The 15,306-nt window shown below is 52.5% G+C and overlaps 3 protein-coding genes across 5 annotated transcripts; 1 reads left to right on the top strand and 2 right to left on the bottom strand.

The window, feature by feature from the left end:
• Positions 1-51: 51 nt before the first annotated feature.
• PSMC3IP (PSMC3 interacting protein) lies at positions 52-5,358 on the top strand. The gene is made up of 8 exons (XM_081115957.1): positions 52-667; positions 761-861; positions 1,040-1,129; positions 3,464-3,575; positions 4,092-4,237; positions 4,342-4,395; positions 4,528-4,587; positions 4,669-5,358. The coding sequence occupies exons 1-8, from the start codon at positions 634-636 to the stop codon at positions 4,723-4,725; spliced, it is 654 nt and encodes a 217-aa protein (XP_080972083.1). The 5' UTR covers positions 52-633; the 3' UTR covers positions 4,726-5,358.
• On the bottom strand, positions 4,669-9,697 carry MLX (MAX dimerization protein MLX). 2 transcript variants are annotated; one of them, XM_081115955.1, is made up of 8 exons: positions 9,573-9,655; positions 9,006-9,042; positions 8,421-8,510; positions 8,062-8,168; positions 7,711-7,810; positions 7,424-7,523; positions 6,825-7,026; positions 4,669-6,053 (listed from the first exon to the last, which is right to left on the bottom strand). In XM_081115955.1, exons 1-8 carry the CDS (start codon positions 9,612-9,614, stop codon positions 5,997-5,999), a joined length of 735 nt encoding a protein of 244 aa, XP_080972081.1. In that variant the 5' UTR covers positions 9,615-9,655; the 3' UTR covers positions 4,669-5,996. The 2 variants fall into 2 exon arrangements, with proteins under 2 accessions (XP_080972081.1, XP_080972082.1); XM_081115956.1 differs by lacking the exon at positions 8,421-8,510 and having other exon boundaries at positions 4,976-6,053; positions 9,573-9,697.
• A 677-nt stretch (positions 9,698-10,374) lies between these two features.
• On the bottom strand, positions 10,375-14,456 carry COASY (Coenzyme A synthase). Of its 2 annotated transcripts, none has more exons than XM_081115758.1 (10): positions 14,399-14,456; positions 13,300-14,010; positions 12,513-12,727; positions 12,107-12,238; positions 11,788-11,977; positions 11,639-11,703; positions 11,373-11,457; positions 11,102-11,199; positions 10,865-11,011; positions 10,375-10,763 (listed from the first exon to the last, which is right to left on the bottom strand). In XM_081115758.1, exons 2-10 carry the CDS (start codon positions 13,997-13,999, stop codon positions 10,710-10,712), a joined length of 1,686 nt encoding a protein of 561 aa, XP_080971884.1. In that variant the 5' UTR covers positions 14,000-14,010; positions 14,399-14,456; the 3' UTR covers positions 10,375-10,709. The 2 variants fall into 2 exon arrangements, with proteins under 2 accessions (XP_080971884.1, XP_080971883.1); XM_081115757.1 differs by having other exon boundaries at positions 14,393-14,453.
• Between the last annotated feature and the right edge of the window lie 850 nt (positions 14,457-15,306).

The raw sequence follows: 15,306 nt of genomic DNA, 5'->3' as shown, positions 1-15,306 counted from the left end.
AAGCCTACCATTCCTTGGCTTTCAAACTACAGCATGAATTGAGCGCCCCCTGTGTGCGGAGCTCGGTAACGAGCAAACAGGTGACGTTATGCGCTTTCCGGGGTGTTTTAGGCATTCTAGTAAGTCTTCACGACCACTCTTCTGCAAGTACCACTGGTTCCTATTTTACAAATGATAAGACCAACCGGCAAAGAGCCTCGAGGCGTGGAATAGGACAGGTCCCAGGGGGTAACTGCCCTGTGACCTTGAGCTAACCGCTTGCCTCGCGGGAGTTGACCCTGAGGTTTCTTCCCGTTCGAACTTTCAGCCGGCTCAGGTTCAGGAGTGCTTAGCCGCCGTTAGGCTGGGTCACAAAACCAAGGCGTGACTTACTACGGCTTCAGTTCGGAGGAGGAGGAAGGGAGCCTGCAGGCTGTGCCCCCACCTCTCCTCAGAGACTCCAGGAAGTAGGGCCCGGCGCCCAAGCTCCGGGCAGAAATCAACTACGGTGCCTCGGAAGGGTCGCGTCGTTCCTCGCGAAGGCTTCCCCTTCGCCAGTCACCTCACGGGGGCCGCCCCTCCCGCCGCCGGAAGGAGCCGTTGCCCCGAGCAACCGTAACGTCCGGCTTTAGGAGTGTGGTGGCGGGAAAGGCCATGAGTAAAAGCCGGGCTGAAGCTGCGAGTGGAGGTAAGCGGGCCCTGGGAGCCGGGGAGACCCAGAGGGGAGCGGGTGAGGGGGTCGGCAGAGTGACCCGCTCCCCTGTCTCGCCTCTTCCCGTAGCCCCCGGCATCCTTCTGAAGTACCTGCAGGAGCAGAACCGGCCCTACAGCGCGCAGGATGTGTTCGGGAACCTGCAGCGGGAACACGGGCTGGGCAAAGCGGTGAGGACCCTCTCCTGGGGTTCTTCCCCTTGGGACCCCTCGAATCAGCCTGGGGTCCTGCTGTCTCGAGGCTGCCATTCTAAGCCCTGGGCTTCCTAAGGCTTGTCGCGCGCTTTCCGCGTCACTGGCCGCCTGGGCCGAAGTCACTCTGATTGCTCCGCACCCTCCCCTCTACCAGGCAGTGGTGAAGGCCCTGGAGCAGCTGGCCCAACAAGGCAAGATCAAAGAGAAGATGTATGGCAAGCAGAAGATATATTTTGCGGACCAGGTGAGGGAAGCCTGCGCAAATTATCACCCGTGTGAGAGCCCCTAGTATGAACTCTTGGGAGGATCAGTCCTTAATACGAACTCTTTTGGGAGAGTTGAGGCAGTCCATGAAATTCAGCTGTTCTTACACCATTAAAAGGGCCCCAGCCATCCTTTAAATCAGTGTGTGTACTCCCTTGCTGTGATCCAAACCTCATGAGATTTCCAGATTTGAAATGTGATAGATGACAGAAAATCCATTTCCGCTGGGAAGTTCTTATTCCCAATCATCTAGATTAGAATCACCTTGTGCCAAATGATTTTCCTTCTGTTTCCACCTGCCTCCCTAAACACACACACGTTAATTTTGTATCCCCAGCCCAGACCTCCATCTGGATGTCTTTCAGAATCGTGGCTAAAGTAGCATGCTTCCTCTCTCCCTGCTGGCTCCTCTCACATTCTTCCTTCTTAATGGTATCACTCTTCACCCGATCCAGAGACCAGGGAGTCATTCTTAACTTCCCTTATCTCACATGGCTAGCCAGCCATCGAGTCCAGCTGATTTCCCCCTCCTTGAATTCCTCTCCTTCCCACCTGCCATCGCTGCTGTGGTTCAGGCTCTCCTCATCTGTTGCAGTATCTTGGCCCCAGCCTGCCTCTAACCTCAGCTGTCCCTGTTACTTCTTCATCCGTTAATACTAGATCATTTATATGTGTTTTACTCCTGTATCCTTAGCTCATTGGCCTTCCCCTGCCTGGAGTTTTTAGTCTCTTCTTCCTCTTTGCCCAGCTAACTCTTACTCATCCTTTAGAATTTCACTCAGGCATTACCTTTCCCAGAAACCTTCCCGGATGCTCTGAGCTAATGGCTTCTTCAGGTGCTTACCTCTTGAGACATACAGTACTGTGGTATAAACTGTTCTAGGACAGATCCCATTTCTCATTCCTCTTCCTTTACTTAGCACTCCACAGTATTTAACATCCAGTAGACATTAAATCCTCTTTTAACTGAACCAAATCACCATCAAGGCTAATTTTCCTAAAATAGGTTTCATTATGTTACTACTCTGTTGAAGGCCCCTTAAAGGAGAAGTTGGCAGATTTTTTTTTTTTCTGTAAAGGGTCAGACAGTTAATATTGTTATGCTTTGCAGGCCAGATGGTCTCTTACCACAGCTACACAACTGTCACAACTACTCAAGTCCACCACTGTAGAGCAAAAGCAGCCATAGACAATATGTAATGAATGGGTGTGGTTGTCTTAATACACTTTTGGTTTAAAAAGCATGCATCGCCCGGCTGGGCGTGGCTCAGCGGTTGAGCGTCTACCTGGGATCCAGGGGATCGGGGTTCGATTTCCGGTCAGGGCACATGCCCGGGTTGCGGGCTCGATCAATGACTCTCTCATCATTGATGTTTCTATCTCTCTCTCTCCCTCTCCTTTCCTCTCTCTGAAATCAATAAAGATATATTTAAAAAAATTAAAAAAATAAATAAGAAAAATAAAAAGCATGCATCTGGCAGGACTTGTCTTGCAGGCCACAGTTTGCTGCCTCTTGCTATAAAGGTTTAACCTTGCCTTAATGTAGAGTCCAGACTGCCCAGGATTCACATCCTTTCTAACCTGCTCCCCCTCACAAACTGAGGAGACTCCTACTGAGCCCCAACACGTCTTCCATGGGAGGGGCTCCTCAGACTTTATTACGGTGTTACCTCCGGTTTTGAATGCAATCCGTTCCGGAAGACAGTTGGAGTTCTGAAACGTTCGAAAGCTGAGGGATCAACAGCCGACAGCTAGGCCTCAGGATCCTGCCCTCAGCGGAAGCCGTGTGGCATGTTCGGCTTCCGAGGCATGTTTCAAAACAAGCATTTACTTCCGGGTTTGCGGCGTTCGTAAACCGAAATGTTCGTCAACCGAGACGTTGGGAAACCGAGGTACCACTTTACTAGAGTCCCTTAACTAAGTACCTCCCAACATGCCTCCTTGCCTGTCCAGACTCTTCCTATTGTGGAAGCCCATAACTTAGGTATCACCACTTGGGGAAGAATGTTCCTTTACTACTTCAGCCCAGTGAGAGGATTGACCACTAAACTGAAAGATATTTGTCCTATCCAGTCTCCTGACAACCTAGAAGCCCCTTGAGGACAGACATTAGGTTTCAACTTTGATACCTTGTTGGACCAAGTACTAAACTGAATGATTTCTCAAAGATACACTCCTGCTACTTTGGAAGGTCCTTTGGAAGGTTGGGGGGGGTCTCAGGTTCTTAAGTGCATGTGAATGTTGCCTTTCTAGACGTGGGTTCCCATCCTGTGTCACATCAGCCCACTTTTCTTTTCCTCCTTGTCTTTGGCAGGACCAATTTGACATGGTGAGCGACGCTGACCTCCAAAGCCTGGATGCCAAAATCGTGACCCTCACTGCCAAGGTGCAGAGCTTGCAGCAGAGCTGCCGCCACATGGAAGCTGGTAGGAATGAGCTCTTCTGGAGGGTGCCCCTAGCATCAGGGTCAGTTCAGAGGTCAGGAATTACTAAGGGAATGGTTTGTTGACTGTATTGTTGTCTCATTGCAGTGAAGATCCCTTTGCTGGGCTGCCATGGCATTACATTAAAAGAAATATAGGACAATTAATGGCTTTTGAAATACAAATAGGCAAGAAATGCATTTGCTTTCCTTACCATAATTATCAGTATACTGTTCCCACACTTCCCTTTATTCCTGCTCCTTTAACTGGCTACAGCTAACAGTCTGTTTAGCCTCACACCTGACCACTACTTGTAGATGGAGGAGGAAAGGAAACTAGAATAAACTGATAATTCTGTAAGTCTTAATCTTTCCTGAGCATTTCTAGAATAAGGGGCCCATTCTGGACCCTGGGTGTAGGACCCAGCGAATGGAGGCCTGGTCTCCTACCTCAGGGAGCACCCACTGGAAAAGACTCCCTTGGGGGATAGCAGGTGATCTCAGGGAGATGTGTTTTCAGAGCTGAAGGAATTATCTAGTGCCCTGACCACACCTGAGATGCAGAAAGAGCTCCAGGAGTTGAAGAAGGAATGTGCTGGCTACACAGAGAGACTGAAGAGCATCAAAGCAGCCACCAACCATGTGACCCCAGAAGAAAAAGAACAGGTGAGTTGGGAGGGAGGGCCCCATGTGCTGAGAAGTGAGGGCAAGGGTTGACCAGTGGCTGCCATGGGGCGAAGGGCTTAGAGGAACCTGTTTCCCCTGCTTAGGTGTACAGAGAGAGGCAGAAGTACTGCAAGGAGTGGAGGAAGCGCAAGAGGATGGTAAGTGCAGAAACTCCAAGGCAGGCCCTGGAAAATAGTAGCCCCCAGAGAAACTGCTGCCCCATATCATGTATCTGTCAGGTACTGCCAAGTACTGTCCATCTGTAAAGGGGTGGTTTTGTTTCTTGTCAGGCAACAGAGCTGTGTGATGCAATCCTTGAAGGATACTCCAAGAGCAAGAAGCAGTTCTTTGTAAGTGGTTCTCTTTCCCTTCCTTGCTCACATGAGGTTTCATCCAGGGAGGCCTCATTCACTTTTCTCCTTGCCCCACAGGAGGAAGTTGGGATAGAGACAGATGAAGATTACAACGTCAAGCTCCCAGACCCCTGAGAGCCCCTGTGCTAGGACTGGATTGTGGAGACAGAGACGTCCCAGACTGGCTGCCCGTTTCAGCCAGGTTTTTTTTGTTGTTACTGCTGCTTCCCACCTTTGAGCAGAGCAGTTGGGAGAGGGGCATAAACCAGAGTATTAGGCAGAGAGGGAAGGGAGGGAGTGCTAGTCACCTAGAATGGATGTTTATGCTCATTACATGGTTCACATTTCAATTGCTTGAGCTTAACACTTAGACTTGGAACAAAACTAAAGGAAAGCATTTGCCAATGTTTATTGTAATATAATTTGATATAAAAATATTTAACTTCCTCTGGATAATTAAACCTCCCAGATATCAAATCTGAGGAAGGCAAAAGGGAGCTTGAGGGACAAGGGTAGAGAGAGGCTATTATACACAGCATTCAAGGAGTCCAGGGCTGTACCCTGGACTCTCTTGGGTTCTATACACCCCGAGCCTTCACCTCCCCAAGTCCTGAGAGAAGTGCAAGCAGCACTGAGAGATGGTAGAGACCCAGATATACCTGACAGAAAGGCTGGGAGTGGTTTTGAGGCCCAGCTAATAATTGCAACTTTAGCAAAATTGCTTTGTTGGTGTTTAGAAAAATAAAAACTTTAATATGTGGTGCCGTATCCATTTGACTTTGCTGCACAGTGCCAATGCCTGTGGGGACAGTGGGCAGGAGTAGGGGGGAGGCTGCTTCTCTGCTGTCCAGAGCAGAGGGTAAAGAAGTGACGGAGTAAACGGCGGAGCAGCAACCTGGCAGCCCTGCCCTGAGCTGGCCAGAAAGCCGTGGCTTTGCCTTGGGCTGACCAGGCAGCTCTAGCCTCAGCACAAGCCCTTTCACCCTATGCAGCTATGAAAGTATTTTCTCTTAATGCTTTCCTCCTGTGCAACTACTGCCAAAAAGCCTAACTTGGGCCAGTTGTCACCCAAGAGGCCAACACAAGCAAACAGTAGTTTCTAAGTATGTGCAGATCATATGCCGAAATCTGAAGCTTAGGAAAGGGCAGGGTGCCCAGAGCGGACCCCATTCTGATGACTCCTATGTGTGGGGGGGAGACTGGGTAGGTTTGAGCTCTATGGTCAATATAATAAATTAATCAGAAGCTTTCACAAACACCCCAGCCCCACTGAGGATTAGGGGGGCTAGGGGACAAAACATGAAGAGAAACCAGCTGACTTGTGTACGGTGTCACAGTTCAATCTCATAAGCCCAGTGGTTGTGGCCAAGTAGGAGACTCGGGCCTTTGGTTGGCTGTTCTGCAGGTCAGTAAAGCTGGTTCTTCAGTTGGTGCAGGACACCAATCACGATCTCCCGTAGAGTCTGTTGGAGGCATCAAAGGAAGAGATGATGCTCAGGTGAGGGCACAGAGCGGTCTGTGACACCTGCCTAGACCAGGTGTGCTCTTTATAGTAAAAACAAAAGAAAGCCCCTTGGAAGCACTGATGTCTACAGTTTACTTTGCAATGCCCCCAAAACAGGATGGAGAAAGGGATGGAGAGATGGACAGTTATGTGATAAATCAAATGTGGAAAATGACAATGGTAGAATGTAGGTGATAAATGAATATTCATTGTAAGTTCTCTTGATGTTCCAGCATGTTTTAAGTGTCTTACAATAAAAATGTTGGGGAGCAAAGAAAGCAAGAATCTCAGGTACAAGTTCAAACCTCAGAAAAAGCAACTAGGCTTCAAAAGCAGAAGACTGTTTAATACCATTAACACAACGCACTGCTGCAAATAATAAGCCCCAGGAAAAACTACCTTAGTAGGCCTGCGGGTGGAGGCCAGAAATCTTTCCAAAAACCTCAAGTATTTCTGCTTCAAGTGATGGGGGCTTATATACTGGGCAGCCAAGGAGTGACTGATGTGGCCACAACATGGGCCTTACAGAAGTGCTCAGATCATACTTGATAAATGAAACTGTAACAGGAAAATTTAAACTTTAGAAAGCAGAGGGAAACGAGTGCTGAAAGTTGTAGAAACACACTGAAGAAACCTAAAACCTGCTACCTGCTTTTCTGAAATTGGCTTGGGTCACTTTGCCTAAGGGTGGGAGAAGACCCCAGACCCCATGACCACTGCCGCTCCATACCTGAGGCTTACAGTGCTCCTCAATCCAGCTGAAGACACAGGCTGACAGCTCCTGAAAGCTGGCCATGGAGATGGAGGCATTGAAGGACTGGAACAGGGAGTCCATGATGCCTTGAAACACGTTGAACTTGACCTGGTCAGAGACCTGGTCCTCCCCCTCGTGGGGGTTGTCCTGGTGTGCCTTCACAATCTGCTCATAGTTCCTGAAAGCAAGCAGGCCAGGGCTAAAGTGCTACAGCATCTCTACCAGGCCAGGAAAAATAATAGGGTGACCCTACATACCGCCCCCCACACCAGCAAGGTAATTCCTAGAGACCTTCTGGGATATATTCACAAGCTAGATATTGCTTCTAGGTCAAAAATAGACACCTATCTTCTCCAACCTTCCTTTCATTAATCCAACAGGCTTTTTCAGAGTGTCTGCTATGTGTCAAACTGTTGAGGTACAGGGTCCTGCGACTTATTATCTAAGTGGCCACCGGATGGAGTTAGAATATTATCTATTATCTAATATGGTCTTTGAACAAAAGGGAGGGTGTGACCTGAAGTTGGCCTCAGTCCCCTCTGAAGCCCTGGTTCCTGCAGTTCAGCCCCCCTTACACTTTCATGATCTTTAGAGCCATGACGTCCTTGCGTAGCGTGGACACTTCCTCCTCCTGCTTTTTCTTCTCTTTGTGCAAAAACTGGATGTAGTCAATAGCTGGGGTGGGGGTGGGAAGAGGGGTGAGCACAGAGGAAATCTTAACCAGAGGGCAAAGCTGGTCTTGTTCCCTTTCCCCTATACCCCAACTCTTCCATTACAACCCCCCAGGCTAAAAATGGGTATGAGGCTAGCCTTCCCATAGCCCCACTGGCTCCAACCCCTCCAGTGTTTTCCCTGGCCATACTCTTCTGTAGAACGATGGCTTTGCTGAGCTTTTGGGAGCCAATGGAGAAGTCCTGCTGCTGGCAGGTAGGGACGATGGTCTGAAGGTCGTCATAGCCTCTCTGTGGAGACAACAAGGGAAAAAGTTTCCTTAACTCTGAGGGGTTAAGGCAAACTGGCACAAAGCTTTTCTTCCATGACACCAAGTTCCATACAAACTAAAAGGGGTGAGTGGCTGGAAGGAGGGAGGTGTTCATGTCCAGGGACTAGACTAGCTGCCCCCAGGCCACTTGGGACTGTCTGATGGGGTTAGGGCACAATGAGTCTGAAATATGCAGGGCATTCCTGTGCTGGCTGAGGCCTCCCCAATCACCTTGATAGCATCCCTCCTCTTCTGTTCAGCCTGAGTGTGTGCTCGCCGCCGCCGGTCCTTGTAGGACTCCTTGTAGGACTCCTGGTGGTAATCACTGTCCTCGTCATCTATGCTCAGAATTGGGGGCAGGAAGAGGTCATTCTGGGGCCCAATGAGGCCCAGCTAATCCACTTTTTCCTAACTGGAAAAAGAACAGGGTGCCCAGATGACAGATGGACATAGGAACCTAATATTCTAGATGGTGAGGCCTTGTGTTTAGCACTAGGACTCTAGCACCCCATGTGGATGGCTGGAGCTTCCTAAGATACTAAAATGATGGCATACCTGAGCCCTGCCAGGTGGGGGTTGTTGCTGCCTACCTGTGTTGGGGACGGAAGAGGCACTGGTGGAACCGATGCTATTAGCTCTGGACACTACACTCCCCTTGCGTGTGCTTTCTACAAAAAGCCCTGGAAAAGAGAGGCCCCAATCACTAAGGGGTAAGGTGGGGGGACACTGCAGGACCTCAGACACCTGGGGGCACTATGGCTCCCTCATCCTTAAATGCTGACCTCTCCTCCCCTTAAACCCAAAAACCAGCCATACACTGGGCCACACACTTCCTGTAGTGCCATGCTGCAATGCTCCTGTCCCCAAGTGATTCCACTGCTCCACTGGCCTGTACCAACGATACTCATTGGCTCACAAAGTAACATCTGGGCTTGAAGAGGGTGAGAGAGTGACCAGCTGTCACTATTTCCATCACTTCCGTGCTCCAGAGCAGAGGGAACTAGGCGTCACTCTCCCATGTCTCCTATCCTTGTCCTCCAGCACCTCCCTCACTGTATCAGGCTCAGGGATAGTGGATTCTGGTCAGGTGCGGCTTGCAAGGCCAGGCGAATTTACAGGCTTTAAGTGGAAGTGTAACTCCAGAGTTGAAAACGGTGTGTGTGGGGGGCACTCACCGGGGTCCAGGCTGTTGTCGCTGTAGGCATACTCCACCTGTGGCACCCCGCAAGGGAGAAAAGCTCATCAGACCTACATCCCTGGATGGCGTCTCCTCCATTCACTCTGTGCATACAATCCTACGCGCGCACACAGGTGCACAGACAACTGAAGGACGGACACACACGCACGTGCTCAGGCAATGGAAAGACAAGTGTGTACACACACACACACACACACACACACACACGTGCGCGCGCCCGCGCGGGAAACTGAAGGATTCCCCCCCCAGAGCCAAGACTGGCTAGGTCGTGGAAGCGCCGCCCTCAGCATGATCCCACCTGCCCCACACCCCCACGTCCCCAGTCCCAAACCCCGTGGCCTCACACTCGCGCATACACGCTTCAGTCATCTCCCCACCTTGGCACGCTCGGGGGGTGAGCTGTCTTCTCTGGAGCCCCTGGGCCCGGAGAGCGAAGGTGGGGATACTGTGGGCACCGGAGGGACTTCCCTCATCTTCCGGACCCCCTACGTGCACGCGTGCGACCCACCCTCCCCTCACCGGCGTGCTCGCCCAGGGGGCTTGCCTTGACCCAGGGGTCCTCCGGAGAGGCGCCGGGTTCCGTCATCTCAGACACACCGCACCGGAAAGCAGCCAGCGGGCCGCGCTGGGCGGGGCCCTTGCAGGGAGGAAATGCGTTGCATGCACACGTGACCCAAACCCGCCAATCCGCGGCCAAGTGGTAAAGGGCGGGGCAAGGGTGGCGCGCGTGCGCACCAAGAGACACCGAACCGGGGTAGTGGGGTGAGGGTGCTCTTCGGGTTGACACCGGTTGCTTTGGGGATGTCTCCTTGTTGGTCTTTCCCTCCCTCGCGTAGGCACCATGAAACCCATTCAGTGAAATGGGGTCCCCTCAAAAGGCTTGTTCCAGTAGTGTCGTAGTTGTGCACATGCGCCCTGCCAGGCCTAGCCGTCCCGGGGACGTTTCCCCAGGCCCACCAGCCCCCTGGCCACCCCGTCCCACTTCACCACGCTGCGGGCTCTGCGGTGGCAGAGGCCTCCCGTCTTGTTGAAGAATAGTCCTCCGACACCCTGCCTAGCGTCCAGCTGGGTACTTGTGGAATTAACGCTTTCAAAGAGCCTATTGACCAAGTTATACTACTTTATAGATAGGAAACTGAAGAACCTAGAAAGTCTATGTAACTTGTCCAAATGCAAATAGCTAGTCCGTGATAGGGCCAAGGCTGGCCTCAGTCTAACTAGCTCCAAAGGCCATGCTCTTAACCACTGTACTCCTGGCTTCCACCTTAGGCCTGAGGCCTGCACCTGTGGCTCAAGGGTCCCAAAGATACCTTAGAGGCATTGAAGCAGGAAGCAGACACCATACAGACAGCACCTGGAAACATTAACCTTTAATTGTTACAATTTCCAGTGTTTGCCATCCCCCAAACCCATGCCCCTCCCCAGGTATCATACACCTGTAGGCAAGAATGGGGTTGGAATATCAGAGGGGCTGTTCCCCCATGGGCCACATCCTCAGTGTTGGCCAACACCTGCAAGCTGGGTAGGCTTCCTGTGTCCACCAGGCCCTGCCCTGCCCCGCTTAGCTCAGAGCCCTCTAGGCCCAAGCTAGGGTGAGCACAGAAGCCCCCATTCCTCCTCACCACAGGATCTCTCGTCAGCTCCAGGGGCCAATCTGGCCCCACAGAAAACTCATTATCAGTCATGGCTTGATGGCACCTATGCGCTCCTGCAGTAGGGCCCAAGCTTTCTCCACCTTTGGGCAAGCCAGAATGTTAGGAGAAAAAGAAGGCAGAGTCAGGCAGGCACTCGCTGTAGACTCCCTCCCCACAACCCAGTCTTTCCCTGGGCACCAACCTGGCGCTGGGTGACATGTGGCTCCCATAAGGTGCTCAGCACCACGTGGCTCTGGTCCACAAGCTGCTGCCCACTCATCTGGCTCTGCAGCCGGCTCTGAGCTGCAGCCTCACTCAGGCCATCCCTCTCCACAATTCGTCGTATAGCCTGAGTACAGACATGGCATTTGTCAGCCAACTGGCTCAGGCCAGGATGCAGTCTGCAGTGGAGATGGAGTGGAAGGTGGGTTCCAGATACCTCAGTTTCAGGGATGACAATGGTCCACACCTCATGCACCATGTTCTGCCAGCCGGCTTCAAGTAGCATGGCAGCTTCAATCACGCATACACGCTTTCCTGTAGGGAGACTCCAGTCACTGGCAGCAGTACCCTGCCACTTGCTACCATTCAGAGACAATGAAACATAGTCCCTGGGAAAGTGGATGGTCTGGCTTGGAGTGGGGAAACTCCCAGGGAAGGCATCTGCTTAACTGTGTCCCTTAGCCACTCCCATCATCCCTCCCACTCACCCTCAGCCACAGCCAGATCCATCTCCTCTCGGGCCAGCTTTGCGATAACTGGCCACATAATGTCCGTGAGCATCTTCAGCTGCTTCTGAGGAGCAAGATAGAGGGAGTGGGCAGTGGTTCCTCTCCTTGGAGATAGAGCCAGCCCGAGAAATGAGGTAGTTGGGAATAGATGGAGATTGGCATTCTCAGCCAGATCAGAGAGCTCCATTGGGTCCCAACCCCTAGGTCTATAGCAGCTGAGAACATTCGCAGAGGTGTGTATTTACCTTGTTCCCAAACACCCGGCTGCCCAGGACCTTTCTGTTGATAATGCCATCTTTATGGAGAATATCTAGATGACAGAGACAGAGGACTGGGCAAGGAGACCAGGCCACCTCCTCACTTCAGGCGACCTCCAGCCCTCTCCAGTTATTACCTGTTCCAAAGGCTTCCACCACGGGCTGGTACGCAGGACCACCTGGGGCATAGGCCCGATGGCCCAGTTGGTCACTGTCGATGACAAATGCCCCCAGGCCCTTCAGCCGCTGAGCTACTGCACTCTTGCCAGAGCCACTTATGCCTGTCAGTCCAATCACGTAGAGACACGGGGGGAGCTCTGGCCTAATCTGGGGGTAGATATGAGGAACTCCAGTTACTAGGGTCCTCAGGCTCATGCTTGAGCTGAATCCTTCAGTATCTACCTTCCAGCATTTCCAGCCCATCCAGGAGCTGGGAGGAAGGGAGGACATGCTTACATCTGGAGGCCGAAGCAAGATTCCCAGCATTCGCTGGCGGAAGCTGGAGGAGCTGACTTTGCCCTCTTCATTTTCCTCATGGCTTAGGTCCTGCAGTAGCTGTATCTGGAACAAGGCAAGCTCCTCCAGGTCCTGAAGTAGAGAAGGGGTGAGGTGAGGGAAGGAGGGGTGAGGTGAAGAAGGGCAAATAGATACCCAACTTGCCCCTTAGCCTCCCCTACTTACCCCAGAGGTAGAGCTTGCCTCAAAGGACAACCCGAGAACCAGTTCCTCTTTGCCTCTTTCTACCACCTTGAGCCCTCTCTTCCCTCCTCTGGGGTCATGGTACTTCCAGTAGCCGCCCCCCACCCCCAATGGCCTTCCCCGTTCCCATCCACTCCCTCTGCCAATCTCCCTCACAGGTTACATTCTCAAGGCGGAAGCGGTTGACGGCCATCCCCCCACGATAGGTCTCCTCGCTGACCACCAGGAACTCCAGGGAGGGGTCAGAGCCAGCGGGCCCATAGGGGTCCAGCAGGGGGATGATATCAAAAGTCAAGGAGGGCTTGATGTCCACCAGGAACTCACTCAGATGTTCCACACGTTCTGCGTAGGGCTGGAGCAGCTCAGGGAGCAACTTGCCTGAGGAAGGAGCCCAGAACAGTGAGATCTTTTTACTGGGGAGGAAGAGTGCGGGCCAGTTTGGGGGTGTCCTTAAGCATTCTGTCTCCAGAGGAGGGTGGCAGGAAGAAGGGACTAAGCTGGGAAGTGGTCAGTGATGGGAAAGCTATGAGAGGCAGGCAGCAGGCAAGCACAATACTCACTGCAAGGGCTGCCATGTGTCCAGAGAACTAGCAGTGCCAATGGGCATCAGAGCCATAGAGAGACTTTCAAGAACCATATCATCCTCGAGACCCCTCTTACTGTCTCTGCCACAACTCACTTGTCCATTTATTCCCAGGGTCTCAAACCTTAGGGTTCCTTGGCTCCATATTTCAGGGATTCTGATTGAGTGGTGACTAGACTACACATTGAGGAAGCTGTTTTTATTCATTTAACAAAATTTCCTTAGCATCAACTGAGTGCCCGGCACTGTGTGTGACATTTGGGAGGGGTGGAAAGTAATGGATGGCCCCACCCTTTCTCAATCTTGGCATTGGCAGGGGAGTTTTGGGGGTCCTCCACCACCCTAATCCAGTGTTTCTCCAACTCACTCTTCAACAGGTCTTTGTCTGCTACTCCCACCACAAGCTGCTCCTGGGCCAGGATGCACGCGACACTGAGCAACACCTTGTGGGCATTGTGCAGGCGGTCAAATGTGCCACCCACAGCACCGCGAAGGTAGCCACGCACCGGCTGCTTTGGAGATCTGGCCATGGGGGAGGATGGCCTGATGGTGGAGGATAAGGGGACATCCAGGGGCTCCGCAGGCAGCTCTCCAGGCCCATAATCGGGGTAGAGCAGCACTGAAGTAAGTTGTGGGGAGCAACTGTAACAACTGGTGGCGTAACGCTCTAGCTGTTGTTTGACAGGGTTGTACTGGCTTCCATCCAGGGTCTGGAAGTCAGTCAGCACCACCTCCGGCGGGTGGGCCAGATTCTGGACTGAGCTGGCCAGGGGAGGGAGAAAGGCGCTCTTGGTTCGGATATTGGTCAACAGGATTCTGATGTCCAGGTGTGAGTGCACGTTCGCGCCAGCATAGAAGTTTGTGATGAAATCGATAATCTCAAATGTGGCCTGCACGGGGCTGGACTGGGGCTGAGCCGGGCCCTCCAGGCTCATGCCCGGCTGCAGGTGTACATAGAGTGTGTGATTCACCAGCCGGGCCGCAGAAGTCAGGATAGGGGCCAGGCGAGGGGCCAGGGAGGCCAGCGGCGTCGTCAGCACCAGGAGGCCCGACCGGAATAAGGCCATGCTGCCTAGGCCTGTAGACAGTCAGGGAGACCAGTAGAGGGTGACTGAGGGGGATGTGCCTGAGGCCGGTATCTGTACGGGACCTTGGACCCAAGACAGGGGACATAGAGGGTCTGTGCCCATTGGGAGGAACCCTGGGGAGGGGACGGGGCCTGGTAAACTGCGCCTCGGGGCTATGCTGTAAGACTCGGTTTCCTCATCTCTCAGACGGCGAGGTGAGCTCGCAGAACTAAATCGAAATCCTGGGAGAGGAAACTGGACAGGAGTCCCTGAGTCATAGGGCTGGGGATTCAGAAATCCTGGGCCCTCCTGCTAAGCTGTACCAGGCTTTCCAAGGAAGCAAAGGAGGGGACTAAAGGCAGACACTCAGGCTCGGTTCGGCCCCCTACTTACTGATACCTCCGGTATTTGGTTCCACTCGCAACACCACTGAAGCTTTCCCGGGATGCAACCCGGAAGCACTAGTTAGGGACTGGGACTCCGAGCTACGGAATCCGGGAAAGGCCAAAAATCTCGAGTCTGTCGGGAGCGCGATTCTCGCGAGATTTCTCACGGGTCGTTCTGCCAGTGGGATGGGGCCGAGCTCCGAGGCTTGGGAGATGGGTGGGTGAGTCCCTCCTCCCTGACCTGAGCCGCACCGGGGCTGTGCGGGGGACGGCAAGGCTAGCTTGAAGGTGCGTTTCGCGGATACCATTCAGACCCCGAGAGAAAAGCTGGCTTCAGCCAGGTCATCAGGGGGTGGGGTGTGTCACAGGGTAGCGCTTAAATTAGGGCGCCGCGTTCCGGAGTCCTCCTGGCTCCCCTCAGTCCGAGGATCCTCACGTAGGAGGCCACTGGAAAACCCTGTCCAAGTCCCCATTTCACAGATGGGAAAATTGAGGTTCTGTACATTATAGGAACATATAGGGAGGTAATGAGAGACGCCGTGTCTTGTGCCTTCGCTACACATCCCACAAAACCAGTGATGCGCTAGTTTGCAGGAGGCGGGAGCGCTGTGTGTGAGCTCAGTAGAGCCGCCAGAAGATGGTCTTTGTGGCAGGAAAAAAACGGGCAAGAGCGGTAGGCGAGGGTTTACTGTGAAGCGAATGAGTGCTGGAAAAGCTGGAATTGGTAGTCTCCATGAGGGGGGAAGCCAGGTTGCCATCAGGAAACATTTCAGGTCAATTGTCTATGGAGATCCTCAAAAAGAAGGGAAACCAGTCTCCAGGATTCCAGGAATGTGCTGTGGTTTATTTTCCCAAACAAAATAAATGCTAACTTTCACACTTACGTGATTGTTTTTGTACGCTTAAAGAGGTCCCCCCAAG

This window comes from Miniopterus schreibersii (genome assembly GCF_964146895.1).
Source record: "Miniopterus schreibersii genome assembly, chromosome: 16".
Taxonomy (NCBI): Eukaryota; Metazoa; Chordata; class Mammalia; order Chiroptera; family Miniopteridae; genus Miniopterus; species Miniopterus schreibersii.
This window is presented reverse-complemented; position numbering and strand designations above follow the sequence as displayed.